This window comes from Sceloporus occidentalis, unplaced genomic scaffold (genome assembly GCF_023333645.1).
Source record: "Sceloporus occidentalis isolate IW3139 unplaced genomic scaffold, rSceOcc1.0.p SCAF_7, whole genome shotgun sequence".
Classification (NCBI taxonomy): domain Eukaryota; kingdom Metazoa; phylum Chordata; class Lepidosauria; order Squamata; family Phrynosomatidae; genus Sceloporus; species Sceloporus occidentalis.
The window spans coordinates 96,059,148-96,076,042 of NW_028316987.1; the positions used below are offsets into that span (position 1 = coordinate 96,059,148).

The 16,895-nt window shown below is 50.4% G+C and overlaps 1 protein-coding gene across 1 annotated transcript in view; it reads right to left on the reverse strand.

The window, feature by feature from the left end:
- Nucleotides 1-438: 438 nt before the first annotated feature.
- The window catches only part of PTPN23 (protein tyrosine phosphatase non-receptor type 23), a 51,019-nt gene continuing 34,562 nt past the window's right edge, over nucleotides 439-16,895 (reverse strand). The window contains exons 17-25 of the mRNA XM_089533840.1: nucleotides 15,239-15,393; nucleotides 14,217-14,368; nucleotides 12,917-13,096; nucleotides 8,399-10,763; nucleotides 7,267-7,451; nucleotides 6,171-6,275; nucleotides 4,788-4,926; nucleotides 3,512-3,634; nucleotides 439-2,886 (exon numbers count right to left, since the gene is read on the reverse strand). Of these exons, the coding sequence (XP_089389966.1) occupies nucleotides 2,275-2,886; nucleotides 3,512-3,634; nucleotides 4,788-4,926; nucleotides 6,171-6,275; nucleotides 7,267-7,451; nucleotides 8,399-10,763; nucleotides 12,917-13,096; nucleotides 14,217-14,368; nucleotides 15,239-15,393 (4,016 nt within the window). The 3' untranslated portion in view covers nucleotides 439-2,274. The remainder of the gene's footprint in view (nucleotides 2,887-3,511; nucleotides 3,635-4,787; nucleotides 4,927-6,170; nucleotides 6,276-7,266; nucleotides 7,452-8,398; nucleotides 10,764-12,916; nucleotides 13,097-14,216; nucleotides 14,369-15,238; nucleotides 15,394-16,895) is intronic.

Consider the following 16,895-nt stretch of genomic DNA (forward strand, 5'->3'; position numbering starts at 1 on the left):
TAATTTAGCTGTAGTTTGCAAACTGACAGCATTTCTTGTTGTTTGTATCAAGTAGAGTAGAAGTATTGACTTCCCAGGGTCCTATCAGGGACGTAGCCAGGATTTTGGGGGGGGGGGGGGGGGTTCCAGACTAAGTGCCACCATTATAATGGGGCTTGGGAGTGGTGGCGCAGCAGTGTGCACCATTCATTGTATCTAATGGAAGGGGGGGTCCGGACCCCCCCTTGGCTACGTCCCTGGTCCCACTGAGCCAATGGCTTCAACTAGTTGGGACTAATGATTACATTTGGACCACTAACACTTGCAAAATGGAGCAGAATTAAAAAGTTTCCTGCTTGCTCTGCATCCTGTGCTCTCCAAGAGACCAGGCTCCTTGCAGACCACATTTCACAAAGTGAACTTCGGCCCTCCTCATCTTTAAACAACAAAAGCCAAACGTGATCCATCCCCTTTATTTAGTTTAGTAGCAAAGAGCTGAAAAAGATCGGTTCTAAATTACAGAGTCAGTCAGTCTGTGAAGACAATGTTACATTTGTACAAAAGAAAAGCAAAGGAACCCATCCCTGCCTCCCCCATCTTCGCCAAGGCAGCCTCTTTCATTAAGCAAGAAATGTTGGCTTTTCTGCCAACAAAAGCGGGTGACAATGGAGAGAAGAAATTTTCAACAGTTCCCATTCGCCCAAGGAATGATCTAGTACAGCCTTCCTCCAGCTGGTACCCCCCAGATGTGTTGGATTAGTCCCCAGGCAGGACAGGCACAGGGCCAGGGGGTGATGGGAGTTGTAGTCCCAACCTCTGGAGGAAGGCTGGTCTAGAATCCACATGCTCGCATTACAAGTGAATGACCCATAGGGCTGCCCTTCCGCTAACTCCCCTGATGTCCGCTGCTGCACTTCCCCTCTGCCTAGACTTCCCTCCCTCCCGATACATGTCCTGCCTTCAACTGCTAGCCATTCCTCCTTTCACTTAGCAAGGGGACCTATGAGTTAAAGTCCACTTGTGAGTCAAGTGTAGCTGCTGTGGGGTCATAAAAGGGTTCAGAGACGAACACTCACAAGAATGGAGCTGTGCCCATCTCTGTGCGAGAAAGGCTGCCGCTTCAGCTAATCCCAAACTAGACCCCACACAAGCAAAGTGGCAGCCACTAAGCAGCTGGAGGAGCTCAGAACCCTGCTGAGGCCCAGCTGGCAAATGGGCAGAAGCTTTGGTGGGAGCCAAGGACTTAGCCGCTTAAAACACAGGAGGGCATGCAATCCCACCTACCACAAAAGCATCACGCTCCGTCCCCAGTGGGGCATCTTAAAGAGGCGAAGCACTTGGAGGATGCTGAAGGAGAGCAGCTGATCCCTGCCCAAGTTCTGGAAGAGTGGCTTCTAACACAAAGGCTGCTTCTGCCAGGCCTCGGCTCCAGCTGTGTCCCCTCAGAAGGCAATAAGAGAAAAGGACAGAGGAGGAAGAGCTGTTCCAGGGCTCCAGGAAACCTCTGTGAAGGGTGCAAGGCAGTGGGCAAACACATTCCTAAAGTTTAGCAGGAGACCCACTGGCCGATGGGCACCAAAGGAGAGTGGAGGCAGAATGGTGGAGCTGCATACCAACCTCTCAAGGCTGGGAGGTGTCCAGGGTGGTTTAAGGAGAGGCCTGGTGGTGCCCTCAAGGCAGGGAAGCAACACCTCCATGTGCAGGTGACTTACTTGGGCCCCTGGGTGAGTGGGGGGGGGACTCAATGTTGAGCCCAAACAGGGTATCCCTGGAGCAAACTGCCTGATAAAACCAACCAGCACAGATTTCCCCAGCTGTGGGGGACAGCCAACATCCCCTGTGCCCTTCCTTCCATGTCCTCCATGTGGGCCAGATCTGGATCACGCAGACCTGCTGATGGGAATTATGTTTTGGACTGCCACTGCCAATGGTGCCAATGGGAAGGGATACTGGGACCTACGCTCCAACCACAGCAGGAGGACTGTCCAGCACCCAGCTGAAGGAGTGGAGGAGGCAGAAGAGAAAGTAACATGAAAGAGCTCACTTGGAAATCCTCCATTCTCACAGTCTTTGGGGAAACCCTGTCCTTGGGCAGCAGAGCTGCAGGGGGTGAAAGAGACCCACCTTCACAAGCAGCAAGAAGTTCCTAGTGATGCTCTACCTAGAGTAGGGAAAGCAGCATGCTGCGGTTTACAAACCAGGGTCGGCCCCTTCCTGCCATCTTGGCTCCTGGAGACATAGGAGCAGCTGAGCCCCAATGGCAGCAGTGTCCTTCCCCTTCCTCTGTCTCGGTGCTCAGGTCTTGTTGAGGGTCCAGAGTGGGTCAAGCATGCTGAGGGGGTCGTCGCTGGGCCGGGCCCCTCGCAGGCCCTCCCCGTTCTGGGGCTGGAGGAAGCTCTGCTTATTCATCCGGTGCCTGCCCTTGAGGGAGTTGTCCAGGGTGAAGGCCTCAGGGGTCAGGGAGGCCAGGAGCTCCAGCGAGGAGGAGGATGGAGCCATGGCCAAAGCAGTGGAGGTGGGGGGCTCTGGGCCCGGGAGTGCCAGCTGCTGGTCCTTCTCGTCCCCTTCCCCTTCCTTCTCCTCTTCCACATGGTTGCTGTTCTCTGCTGGGGAAGGGCCCCCCACAGCCTCAGCGGGGGGAGAGAGGGGCGGAGGTGGCTCTGTAGCACCAGGGACCTGGTGATCAGGCACAGCAAGCTGAGGCAGGGGAACTGGTGGCGCAGGGACAACACCGACGCTAGCTGTGGCCGTCAAAGGTGGGGGCTCCAGCAGCTGCTGCCCATTGGTTGGAGGTTCTGCCCCTCCCGAGGGCGGTCTGATGCTGAGCTTGGCAATGGTGGCCTGGATGGAGCTGATGGGCATATCTCCCCCCAGGACCAGATCCTGGGGGTCTTGGTGGACGTACGGCTGGAAAGGAACAGCAAGAACATCTCAGCAGACTCTGTGTGTTGGGCTGGACCCAGGGCCCCATTGTCAGCTTCTAAGAGCCCCAGGGCAGGAATGGGCATTGTGTGGCCCTCAAGGAAGAGGGCTCCTGTGTAGCCCTTGGGATCTCAAATGGCTTGAAGTAGGCCCTTCCAAATCGTTTCATCCCCTGCCCTAAAACAGCTTTGCTTCTAAGTTTAAAAATCAACCAAAAGCGATGGAATGTCACCTCTGATCCACCAAAAGGAGGCAGCACTGCGGCCCTCCATAGCAGCCAAAGCCCCCAGCCCTGAAGACGTAAGAGATCAAGGGCCCCAGGCTGAGAGTGAACACCAGAGCCTTGTGGGTTCTGCCACCACCTTCAGTCTCTCTTCTATTTGCATAAATAGGCTGAGCTTAAAGCTTTGAGACTGTTCTGCCTCCTCCCTATCCCTGCCCCCAAGATGAGAAGGTTGCCATGACAGGGCGTTACAGGGAAGACATTCTGCACATGGGCAGAGGCAGCCTGCTCTTTCAACTCCCTCATTCACCACTCTCCCCAAAGCCCACTATCCATCTCCTGGACTAGTGGCTAAAGCAAGTGAAACCTTCAATGGGGGAGGCTCACCTTTTGGGTGGAGGTGAGGGTGCTGCTGGAGGGCTTCCCAGCGGAGACTGAGAGGACCCCGTGTCTCTGGAGGACCTGCTTGGCATGCTTCAGGACTGACTCATAGCAGAACTTGAGGTGAAGCTGGAAGAGAAAGAGACAGCAAAGCACCTTTAGCCAGAGCCTTATTAAGAGAAGACAGCCATTTTAAAAGTTATTTTGTTCTGCTTTATTTGGCTGGCCCTCCACATTTGTGATTCTTACTTTTGCAGATTTGATTATTCACCAATCGGAATAATATGTTCTCTCAAGGAACATACTAGGTCCTCCAGCGCAACTCTGCAAGAAGTTACCCATAGAGTCACACTAGAGGACTTAAGAGATTCCTACAGAAAACACTTCTCTAGACATCTGTGGGCACTCTAGTGCAATTCTATGGTCACATTCTGCCAGATGTTGACCAGAAAGTTGTGCTGGAGGGCCTAGAGATTCCTTGAAGGATTCTCTCTGGTTTAAAAAAAAGTTTTTAAAAGTGTTTTAAGTGTTTATTGTTTGTCATAAATGTTCAATTTAATTTAAAAAAATAAAAAATAAAGTTCTTTTTGGTGATTCCCCTCCCCCTGCCCTTTCACAGGGGTCCTTGTGCCCCTGATCCCAACCAATGTGGAGCTCCCACTGTACTGTAAACCATTCTGCGTCCCATTTTGGGAGAAAAGTGGGCTATAAATCAAATCAAATAAGTGGAGGTCTGGAAACCATGAAGCCCTAGGAGGAGAGACTTAAGGAGCTGGGGATGATTAGCCTGGAGAAGAGATGGTTAAGAGGTAATATGATAGCCCTGTTTAAATATTGGAAGGGATGTCATATTGAGGATGGAGCAAGCTTGTTTTCTGCTGCTCCAGAGAACAGGACTTGGAACAATGGATGCAAGTTCCAAGAAAAGAGATTCCACCTCAACATTAGGAGGAACTTCCTGAGAGTAAGGGCTGTTCGACAGTGGAACACATTTCTTCCTCTGAGTGTAGTGGAGTCTCCCTCCTTGGAGGTCTTCAAGCAGAGGCTGGATGGCCATCTGTTGGGGATGCTTTGATTGAGATTTCCCACATGGCAGAGTGGGGTTGGACTGGATGGCCCTTGTGGTCTCTTTCAACTCTAAGATTCTATGATATTTATTCATTTATTTCCCCCTAAACACAGGCAGTCAAGAGGGCCCCAGTCACCCATGGAACATCTGAACCCCCCGCCCAAATCTCCTGAAGCCATTGCTGAAACCCCTTTCTTCTCCCCCTCAGCCTACCTTCTCCTGAAGCATGTGCTTCCTCTGCTGGCGGATCCTCTTCACAAGCTGAGCCAAGTCTGGGATGCTGTTGCCGGCTTCTACCTCCTGCATGGCTGCGTACAGGAGGCAGAAGGCCCCCGAGCGGCCCACGCCGGAGCTGGCAGAGGAAGAGGAGAACCAGGTTAGCGGGAGTCTGGGAATCCTTCCTGTCCTCCTCCCAGAGTCGTTCTACAAACCCACTGGCCTCACTTGGGGTGGGAATGGTATGACCCTCCAAATGAGGATCTGTGACAGTGGACCTAGCCCCAGATATGCCTGCCTGAAGGCTGAGGTCTGCTGGAGAAGCCCCTTCTGTGATCCCCTTCCAGTGGGATTGATACACTGCGTGAAGAGAGGGGAACAGGGCCTTCTCTGCTGTGGCCTGCCTTCCCTTTAGAAGTTGCACTGACGCCAAGTTAAAACTTGATTTGTTTCTGAAAGCCTTCAGGGCCTATCGACTTCACCCCATGTGTATACATACATGGTTTCGTATTGTTTTACCTTCAAATCTGCAGTCGTCTAAGCCATGTGGCATAGTGGTTTGAGTTCTGAACAATGAGTCTGGAGATCAGGGTTTGGTTCCCAGCTGGGCCATGGAAACCCACTGGGTGACCTTGGGCAAGGCACACTTTCTCAGCCTCAGTTGAGTTGCCAGAAGTAAAAAATGACTTGAAGACACGTACACAATATGCTTTTAGATTATTTTAAAAACTATTTCTATTTTTATTTTAGTGTTGTACATTTTAAAATATTAAATTATTAGGTTCATCTGTTGGGAACATAGGGACTGGGCCTTCTCGGGGGCTGCTCCCACGCTTTGGACCTCCCTCAGTAAGGAGGCCAGCGTGCCTCTCTCCTTCTGTGGGCAAAAGAGAACATGCCTAACCTGAATGTGTTTGGTGAGCAGACTGCCAGGGTGTTTAATGGGAAGCTGTTTTCTGATTTTATTTCTTGACTTTTTCAATGGACTTTTTTGAAATGGTTTTAATTCTGTAGAAAACTTTAACTGCATTTTAACTGTATGATTATGTGTTTTTACTGTCATCTTTGTGTCTGTTTTTATCCACAATTGTTTTAGGTTTTGTAAAACTGCCTTCCAGTTTAGGGGAAAGGCTGTAAGTGAATCAATGACTAGTTACATTCAGTGGGATTTTCTGGCCTTGATGACAGAGAACAGAGCCTCCATGGTCAGAGGCAGGCTATCTCCAACTGCCAGATTTTGGGGGCAGGCAGCCCTGGCCAGCACAGGTGGTGAGGGAAGGAAACACATTTAAACTTCTCTGAGGCAGAGTCCCCCCATTCCCAGCCCTGCAATCCTTCTCAACCTTTTCCCGACACAGTTGTTTTCACAGCAGGCCTTACCTGCAGTGGACAACGATGGGCGTGTGCAGAGGGCGCTGATGGAGGTAGTGGCTGTGGACCTCCTGGATGAAACGGAGCAGGTCCCCTTTGCTGTCAGGGAGACCGCTGCCAAGAGGGAGGGAAGGAAAAGGTCAGCATTCACACTTGCACAGATTTAATTCCAAGAGGCAGCATCCAGCCGGCATCAGTCTTTTCCAAACCCAGGACATCTTAGAACTACAGAATCTTGGAACTGGAAGGGACCCCAAGGCTCCTTGCTCTGCAGTAACACACAACTAAGCTTGCATCTGCACTATAGAAATAATGCAGTCTGACATGATTTTAACTACAATGGCTCAATGCTACAGAATCCTGGGATTTGTAGTTTGGCATTAAAGCTCTCTGATAGGAAAGGCTAAATATCTCGCAAAACTGAAAATCCTAGAATTCCATAGCATGGAGCCATGGCAGTTAAAGCAATGTCAAACTGCATTATTTCTGCAGTTCAGCTTCATCCTAAATCATTCCTGAAAGATGCCCATTTAACCTGAGTGCATCATCTTTTGAGGGTTCCACTGTCAAAAAGCTCTTAAAGTAAAAAAAAGTTCTCAATGTTTAAGTAGAATCTCTTTTTTTGTAATCTGAATGCACTGGTTCATGCCTTAGTCTATGGAGCAGCAGAAAAGAAGTTTGCTCCCATTTTGTGCATGACATCCCTCCAGTTTAAAGGTGTGTCTTCCTGCATGGCAGAAGGGGGTTGAACTGGATGGCCCTTGTGGTCTCTTCCAACACAATCTTCTCTTCCCAAAGCTACATATTCTCAATGCCAAATTTGTAAGCTAGGTAAGTATGTTGATTTCTATGTCATTTCCTCTAGGAAAATAGTCCTCTCCTGGGCTTAAAACATGTGAAATTGGCTCCAAGCCCTTTAGGAACAAAACCATTTTTCAAAAGTCTTTTCTTCCAGGATGGAAGGATTCCCCCCCCCCCTTCTGCCTGACCCCAGATAATTGCCCACCAAGGCATAGGGCTTTGGCCTGCCATCATTCAGCCCCAGAGGTCCTGCCAGCCCTCACCCCTCACCCCCCAGCTGTAGGGGGCAACCAAATGCACATACAGCTCTGGCCAGGAGGAGAACTGCAGGTGGATAATGGTCCGCTTCAGGCTCTGATCACGGAACTGCAGGCTGATCATCCGCTCCGTGTGGGTCGGGGTGATCTTCAGGCTGGTCAGGACCAGGGTGATGGGACCGTGGACCATGGGCTGGCCCCGCTCTGTGGGGAAGTAGCGGACCACCTTTTGCTGCAGAACAAAGAAGAGGGAGAAAGGAGAAGATCTGTGGTTAAGAGAGGGTTGACACATTGAGCCAAGGCAGCTCCTTGGTGGTCCATTCACACAGGACTACACAGTGAACCAAGGCAGCTGCAAGCAACAAGGCCTTCAGAGGTGGACAGCACCAAGAAAAATACACCACTCGGAGGGAAGAGAGGAGGAGGAGGAGTGGGCCCAAGCGGCCTTTGTGTCTGGCATGGTGAGATCAGTCCTCCTGCTAAGCCACAGAGGATAAATCCACATCTCAGTCTCAGGGTTGGGGTGGTGGAATTCTTTCAACTGTTTGAAATTCAGCTATTAGTTTTATTATATTTTTAATCTTTGTATGATAGGAATTTTAAAGCTGTATCTATTTTAAAAGCCAGTGTGGCATAGTGGTTTGAGCACAGGACTCGGATGCTGATGACTGGAGTTTTGATTCCTCACTCAGCCATGGATACCCACTGGATGATCTTGGATGAGTCACACACTCTCAGCCCAAGAAAACCCTGGGATAGATTTGCCGTAGGGTAGCAACAGTATCTGTTTTAACCTTTACCTTGAGTCCCAGACTGAGAAAAAGGTGGGATGTAAGTAAAAACAATAATAACAGTGACAATAACAGTAACAAAGACACAGCTCTGCATTCTCAGGCATCATATAATGTTTGGTCATTGCTTTCACTGTACTACTTCATCCCTGGAATTTGCAAAGACAGTCCCTGGGCATTATTCCCCTTTGCACATCAGAAGAAGCAGGTACACAGATGGCACACAATGGGTATAAGCAGAAAGGTGAGGTAGCGCAACCACAGTTACACCACATGAGTAGTTACCCTAAGCAAACACAACGTTCTCCCCCCATTTGCAACTAAGAGTAGAATGGCTCTCTGGACAATGGCAGTTTCTCTGGTGTGGCCCCCTCCTGTCCCCCCTTACCTTCTCGATTTCCTGCTCAGACACCAGCATGACCACCACCGACACCTTCTGCTCGTAGATCATGAGCCAGAAGTCTGAGGCAGTGCCCACCAGCGGGGCCTGGGTGGCTATGATGGTAGGGCAGTAGGAGGAGAGGTCCTCAATCTTGCTGGCGTTGATATAATCGTCCTTGCCTGACTGCAGGACGATGCGGTTTTTGTCGTAGGGCATGATGTCCTGGTGGCGGTTCTTCATTGAATAGCAGCGGGCGATGGCGATGGAGAGCTGCCGGGCATCTTTCTCTTGGGCATCCTGCAGCGCCTTCCAAAGGCTGTCCAGCTCGCCGCCGGTCCCCGAGGGGCTGGGCCTCCCCAGGCAGGCCACCACCTCCTGGAAGCGCTCCAGCTCCGAGAGGAGCCTTCGGAGGCGCTCGGGCTTCTCATAGGGGTCATTCTCGATCAGCTGGACCGCCTTGGGCTTCAGGCCGTCTTTGGCGTCGGCCTTGGTGGGCTGCAGGAGGGGCTGGCCCACCGCTGTCTTAGCTCCCCCGTGCTGGCTTTCGGGGCTGGAGGACAAGAGGTCGTCGGTGGAGGAGCTCTGACGGTGGAACTGGACCTCGGAGGGTCCCTGCAGGAGGGAGGCAGCCCCGGGCCCCAAGGAAGAGGGCGGAAGCTGGGGGAGCGGGCCTGAGCATGGCACGGAGGGAGCCTGGAGGGCCATAGGGGGTTGTGGGGAGGGTGCAGGGGAGGGCAAGGCTGCCCCTTGAACTACCACCCCACCTGGCATCTGAGCCAAAGCCGGGCTAGGGGGTGGGACATGGCGAGGAACTGACTGGCTCGATGGAGGGGGCGGCTGAGGCCCCACCAGCCCCACTGGGGCCCCAGGAGGGATCTGGGTGGTAACTGGGGGAACAGAACCAAAGGGTCCTTGAGCAGCTGAGCCAGGAGGCAAGGGTTGTATGGCAGCATGTGATGGGCAGAGGGGCAAGGGCTGGCCAGGCCCCATCATGCCCACTGTAATGTTAGACCCCCTGGGGACTTGGGTAGGGAAGCCTAGCGCCCCTGAGTGGGGAGGAACAACCCGGGGAGGCATCTTATCAGGGGCTGGCAGCTGGTAGTGTTGAGGTTGTGCCATCTGGCTGGGTAGCTGCCCCTGGCTGGCAGGATGAACAGGGACCTGGCTCAGCACAGCCTGCTGGCCTGAGACCTGGGGTGGGTAGGGGCCCTGGAAGAGTGTCTGCTGAGGGGCCTGGGCTTGAGGCAGGAATTGGGGCGGATACTGCGGAGGGGGAACTTGCCCCCCAACAGACCGTGGCCGAATCTGCCTGTCTAGGGTGGGCTGGAGATGCCTGTGAGGAGAGAAGCCGGGCTGGGGCTGAGCGGTGGAATAAGGAGCCAGAACTGGTGGCATGAAGGGTGGGCCAGTGGCCTGGGTGTAAGGAAACTGGATGGATGGCCCTTGGGGACCCACAAAACCTCCCTGAGGAGGAGGGGGCCCAGTCCACTGAGGAACTGGACCGGTTACCCCCCTGGGGGCGGTGCAGCTAGAGATGGGGCCCTGGATGCTGTCCACAGTGGTGGTGGCTGGCCGCACAACCTGGGTGTGTGAGGGGAAGTTGTGGGTGCTGAAATGGTGGGAAGCCAGAACCGTGGGCCTAACCGTAAGAGGTGTAGGGTGGCCAGCAGGCCCTACTGCATTGCTGGGGACTGGCTGTCCCATGCTGTAACCCCCACCTGGGGCAGAGATAGACATGGGGATGTGTTGAGGGGATGTTTGCTGCGAAGGGAGTGGGGGCCTGGGATAGGCTGGTTGCACAGGTGCCAAAGGGGGTCCCTGAGCAAGGGGCCCGGTTGGGTAGACCTGGGGGCTGGGCACTGAGGAAGGAGCAGAGCTCAGTGGAGGAAGGCCTGTCCGAGGTATGGAAAGTGGCATCTGGTGGGAAGTCAGGGGAGTGGGGAGTGGGACCCCTGGGAAGTGCCCCTGTCCAGAGCTGGCAGGGACTCTGGTGGGCTGGTAGTGCCCAGGCATGGGCCCAGCAGTCACGAAATGGCCTGGGCTGAAGGGAGCCCCGGGTTGGCTTGCTCTGGCTGGCTGCAAAGGGGTGGCCACCACTCCACCCACAGCCCCAAAGGCCTCAGGGCCCGGACCTCGCAGGCTGGTGTGAGCAAAAGCTGGGTCCAGGCCAAGGGCTGCCAGGGCATCGCAGGGCAGCTGTGCCAGATGGGCCGCCAGCACCTCGGGTGGCAGGCTCCTCAGTTCTTCTGGCAAGTCGGCTAGGGAGAGAGAAGCCAGGGCAGGCATTTCAGTTCCCTCCAGCTCAGAAGGCTTCTTCTGAAGTGCTGGCTTTGGAGTGGTTGGTCTGGGTGGAGGCCGCAGCTTCATTTCTCTGGCAAAACAAGAGCACACAAAGAGAAGCCAGGTTAGCACCACAAGTACCAGCCGTGGACGATGGGTCCTCTGCTATGAACTTATCAAGAAAGCTGTGCTTTTCAATCATGTGCTGGAAAAACTAAACTGCCACCTGCTCAGGGAACAGCCAACTGTTGTTGAGCTGCATGTCCCATCATTCTTCAGCCCCTAGCTGGCACTGAGGGGAAGAAATAGTTCAAGAGCATCAGAAGGGCACAAGTGCCCAGCCTTGCTTGAATCTCCTGAAAGAAGACCAGACTTAGAGAGGCTGTGAGTGGATGAGTGAGTGAGTGACTGGGCCACGATCCACTAGCAAGCTTCATGGGAAGTGAAGCCAAGCTGAAGGGAAACTTGGACCTGGTTCTTCCCTGGTCCAACGTAGACATGGAGCACTTTGACTGTCTTTCAGGAAGCAGCTCCAACAACTCAGCAGTATGTTTTAGGGCAAAATGCAACCTACTGAACTTGACTTCTGACACCCCTCAACGCTGCCTAGGAACTCTTTTCTCACAGACCCTGCTCCCCAACTCCTTAGAAGACAAGGAGTTGTTTAGGGTGTCTCCCAAGTTTTAAGCTGAATCCAGGTTTTCCTGCCTTTGGAAAGAGACCTGAGATATGCACTCCACTGGTGCTTTTCAGGCAGCCTGGAAAACCATTTTCATCCTTTTCTCCAGCCTTTGATTTTTAGACTCCCAAGAGGTGGGTATCTCAGGTCACCACCATTCAGGTGCTAGTAGCATTACACACACATTGTTCAGAAACGTGTTAATGGCTTACATGTGCAGGCATCTCACTTTGAACAGGGAACAGAGAACTATTCTCTTGCCCTCTGCACTCCATCCCAAACCTCCTCCTCCACAGTTTTCAGGCCCCAGGAGAAGCAGATGCAGCAGCAGCTCCTCAGCAGTGGGGTAATGAACAAATCCAATATGGAAGAAGTGGCTGGTCTTGGTTCTGTGAGGAAGGACAGTGAACTCTCATTTCTTCCTCAATGGCATGAGTCTGAACCAGCTGCATCCACTGGATGAGATTCTACATCAAGGAGGCATAGCGGAACACTATGCTTGATATAGATGCATGTCCTCTCCTCTGTCCTGTTTGCTGTTAAGCTCTGGAAGGGTCGACTGTGCCTGCTGCTTAGAGCTGGGGAGGGGACGGAGGGAAAAGGCAATTCAGAGGAGAAAAGAACTGGCTGGTCTTTGTTCTGAGAAGAAAGGATAGGACAGTGTACTTCATCTGAGAGCACACCCTCCCTTCCTTCTCCAACACAGACCACCTGCATCCTCATCCTCTGACTTACCTCCCTTCTTCCTCCCTGCCATTAGGAGCAGCAGCAGCAGCCACTTCCAGGGAATGACAACTATGGAAGGGGAGCTTTTGGATGGAGCGGAAGAGGCAACAGAATAGCCCCTTATGCCTTGGCCAAAAAGAGATGTACATGCATGTAAGCCACCAACAAGATTCTAACCTCTATATTCTTGTAATCTTCATAACAGGTAACTGGGTGAAGGCTGGTGCTGAGACACAAAAAGATTGTCTGAGGCCACATAGGAATTTCCAGCAGAAGTGAGGCATGAGCTGGGAACCTCTCCATCCATACCACAACCAGACACTACCCTACACCACCTCTCTTTCAGAATTACTGTGCTGCTGCGACTGCTGAAATTAACTCTTTCTTCTGAGTTGTTTTATTTCTTACAATTTACTAAGCCTATTAATTGTTGCTCATTTTTATCTGCACAAAAAGGCAAAGAATATTTAGACTTTCCCCTCTGAGTGGCATTTTTTCATTATTTTTTGCATTATGGAACTGGGTGGAGAGTTCATTTCAGGAAAATAAATTGTTTTCCAGTGATGGAGGTGGAAATGTAAATGTAAATGAAATTGTTATTGTTGTTGTTATTTCACCTGGGTATCTCAGGATGTTCAGACACGCTTCCTTGTCATGGGTGAGAAAATGAGCAAGTGTTCTTTAGATGCCTGTTCACACCACCTCTTCTGAGAACTGCTACTATCATTGTGTTGTAAACCACTTTGAGGAAAAGCAGAACATAAATCCACATGCATACATTCTCCTTCTGACCCCCCACTGCACCACTTTCACTCTATAGCCACAGAGACATCACCTACTTTGCCAAGACCTGCTGCCTGGTTATTTCGGCTGCTTTGCAGGCAGCCCGGGTCTTCTCCAGGAGTTTAGCCACTTTACTCTCCAAGTCGGCATAGAAATCCTTTCCCTCCTGGGACTTCTTCATTAGGTCTTCATAAGCTTCATAGGATGCCACCAATGTTTGCAAGGTTGTGTTCCATCTAGAGAGTTGGGGGAGAAGAGCAGGTGTTAAGGTGAAGTGGCTTTTCTGAGGGTTTTGTAAAAGAGGGTTACACCCAGAAAAGAATGTCCTCTGATGGAGGAACTTTTGTACTGCACCAAGCTTGGCATTTCCCATTTCTACAATCACCAAAGGAAACTGTCTAAAATCAGTCAAGGCCTGTTTCTGGAGGGGAGGCCCCTGGGTTTTCTAGGCCAAGGGAAGGTGACAGAAGAAGTGACGGCCACTCTCTTAGATGACGTGAACAGGGCATGAAACAAATTCATGGATGATAAAATACTATCAATGGCTACTATTGCTTGTGCTTATTTCTTTCAAATACTCTAAAGGCACTAAATCCCATCTGATCTTGGAAGCTAAGCAGGGTCAGCTCTGGTTATTATGTGGAGGGTAGACAGCCAAGGAATCCCAGGTGCTATAGGATATATTTTAGAGGAAGGAACTGGCAAAACCACCTCTCAGTATCCCTTGGCTAAGAAAACCCTAAGTTTTCATGGTGTCATCATAAGTCTGACAGGCAACCTGAAGGCACATACACAGAGAAATGGAGGCATCAACAACATCTCTCAAGTCAGTCTGTTCACTAGCAAACAAGAAGATACTGCTCAGGCCCTACTTGCTGGCTTCCTCTTGCAGTATCTTGTGGGCCTCTGAGGCAGGACACTGGAATTGATATGCCTTGGATCAGATCCAGCACAGTACTTTTGTACTTATGGGAGAAATCATGGGGAAACAGGGCCAGCTTGAGCGATGGTGCTCAGGCTTTGGTCCCCAGATGATTTGAACATCAATCCCCAGAAGCCCATACCAGAAGGGAGATCTGGAACTGAAGTCCCAAGCATATGGAAAACCAACAGTTGAGAACCACTGAGCAACAGCAGGAAACACCCTGAACCCCACCCCCCACCCCCAATATTTCCCATCAAAATTAGGTCAAATTAGGCCTTTCTGAGCTGTTTTGGGCTGTCCCTCAATCACAGCCTGAGTTTGTACTTAAAAGGCAGGGGAAAGTGATGAAATCTCTCTACTTCCAGTTGGCCAGAATGGCACCTGCCCAGTCCAACCTCTAACATTGAGTTCCCACAGATCCCCCCACTCACTTGTGCTCCACTTCAGCCAAGATCTTGCGCACTGCAGCATACTTAACGTTGGCATCTGTCAGGGCTTTGAGGACATTCTCCTGGGCAGCCAGGTTCTGATCCAGATAGACCTTGATTTGGTCATACTTCTTCAGCTGCTCTTCAAAGAGTTTCTGGAGCAAGAGGGAACAAATGTCAAGGCCAAAGTATGAGAGAGCAGAGTGGGAGAAGATGAGGAGGGAGAAGGGATGTCTGGGAACTGGTGAAAAAAGGAAAAGTTGGGGAGGGGGGTAGTCAGTGACACGCAGATCGGTGAGGTAGAAGTGGCGTTCTGTAGAGAGAAAACCCTCTCCTGGGGATCTTAAAAATTTGGGCAGACTCCTAACTGGAGATACAGCAGACCAGGCTGCTGCAAGCTGTCTAAGGTTCCTTACCTGCCTGATTTGAGGTAAGGGTCTTCCCCAGTCCTACTTGGAGATGCCATGGATGGAACCAAGCATACATGCTAAGCAAAGGGCTCATCCACTGAACTAGGATTTCTCTTCCCCATGGATATCCATCAACTGCATGAAGGGAGGGGAGGATGGGACAGAGGCTGGCCATCCAAGCATCCATTACCACACCTCTGTGTATGTGCCTTCAATTTGCTTGTTGACTTATGTCGCCCCCATGGATTTCATAGGATATTCTTAGGCAAAGAGTACTCAGAGATGGTTTTGCCAATTTCCTCCTCTGAAATAGAGCCTACAGTACTTCTTGGCACTCTCCAATCCAAGTACTAATTAGGGCTGACCTTGCTTAGCTCTCACAGTCAGATGGAACTTGGTGCCTTTAGGATATTCCCCATATTTCCTTCTATTAAAGCAGGAGTTGTACTCATGCTGCCCTCTAAACACTAGACACAAACTCCCAGCTTTCCTCACCACTGCCTGTGCTGGCTAGGGTTGCTGGGAGTTGCAATCTGACAATACCTGGCAGGTCACAGGATTGCTGGCTCTGCTTTAAAGGAATGGCAGGCCGCTTGTTTTCTCCCAGAGGCTCACCTTCATCTCCGACCGGTCCGTTGTCACTAAGGAGGTGGTGATGTCGTCCTTCTGGATCATCTCCCGTAACTGCTGTTCCAAGGAGATCCGCTGGTCCTTCATCTCCTGCACCTTAGACAGGATCCGTTTCAAGTTCTGCATCACCTGTTTGTCCTCTGGAGAGCAAGATGTAACCAGTCAGACTCTAGCTGGCAACATAGGGAACTGTGGTTTTTTGTGGGTTTTTCGGGCTATGTGGCCATGTTCTAGAAGATTTTCTTCCTGTTGTTTCGCCAGCATCTGTGGCTGATGCTGGCGAAACGTCAGGAAGAAAATCGTCTAGAACATGGCCACATAGCCCGAAAAACCCACAAAAAACCATGGATGCCGGCCATGAAAACCTTCGACTTCACAGAGGAAACTCTCTTTTCAAACCTATTCTTCATTTTAACTTTTTCCAGCACTGAACATACAAAACAAAACTGATGATGGGGAGAAATCTTGGACTGGAATTGAGTTGGTGAACAATCTAGTAAGAAAAGCCAAAGGGTCTCCAAAAGTACACATGTGACACAAGTTTAGTAAGTTAAGTGTGAGTTTGGAATCTATACTGCTGAGCACAACACACCATCAAAGAATCCAAGGGACTTTTGGCCAACAAATTAGGTGAAAAATTCAGTTCTACTATTGCCAAAAATTCTGTGCTCACTCACACAACTCAAATTCTGTGCCAGGGAATGCATAACTCTACAATCTCCATGTTTATAACATATATGCCATAATCCCCATTAATCCTTGGAAACCCACTGGGCAAGTCCTACTCTCTCAACCTCAGAAGAATGCAATGGCAAACCCTATCTGAACAAATCTTGCCAAGAAAACCCCCATGATAGGCTTGCCTTGGGGTCACCATAAGTTGTAAAACAATGTGAAGGCACACAACAACAAAGCTCCATACTTCTTCCTACAACTGCCACCCACAGAGAGGAAGGAGGGCTAACGCCTTGTACTCTTGAAGAAAACCACCCCTACGGTTATGAAGCTTCATGAAATGTTGCCATTGTACAGGTATAGCTTGGTTAACAAAATAGATGTATTCCTCAGCACTACTTCTTTAACAGAAAATTTGGTAACAGAGAAATTACATGAAAGAAATAGGGATAGGTTCCTATCCCACAAAAAAGAGCACTTCAACAGACTTTTAAAATCCAAAACTAAGAATATGTTGTACTAGTGAAAGGAAACAACCAGGTTAAACAAGCCTTGCAAAAGTAAACAAAAACATTTAAAAAAAATTCCAGAAACCATATGAAGTCATCTTCCAAAATACATCCAGGGACTTTTTTTTTGCTTCCACCACCCTCCACTTTTCTTATGATTTCTACATAGGTGACCAAACTTATAGATCTATACTTCTTTAACATGCTAGGAGTAGCTGGTGAGGCAGGAGAATTTGCTTTCTGCTCTACTCTCTGCTCTCTTGTTTAGTAAGAAATCTTGTTTACCTTGCCTGTTTTAGGCAGACAAACAAAACTACAAAGTTTTAGGACCTTTGATACTAACTGAAAGAAAGAAGCTGGTAGCTTGAACTTTTGTATAAAAGCTCATGCTAGCAGCTTTTCTTTCAGTTACTTTCAAAGATCTTAAAAGATCCCTTTGCACACAGCTACAGGAGGAT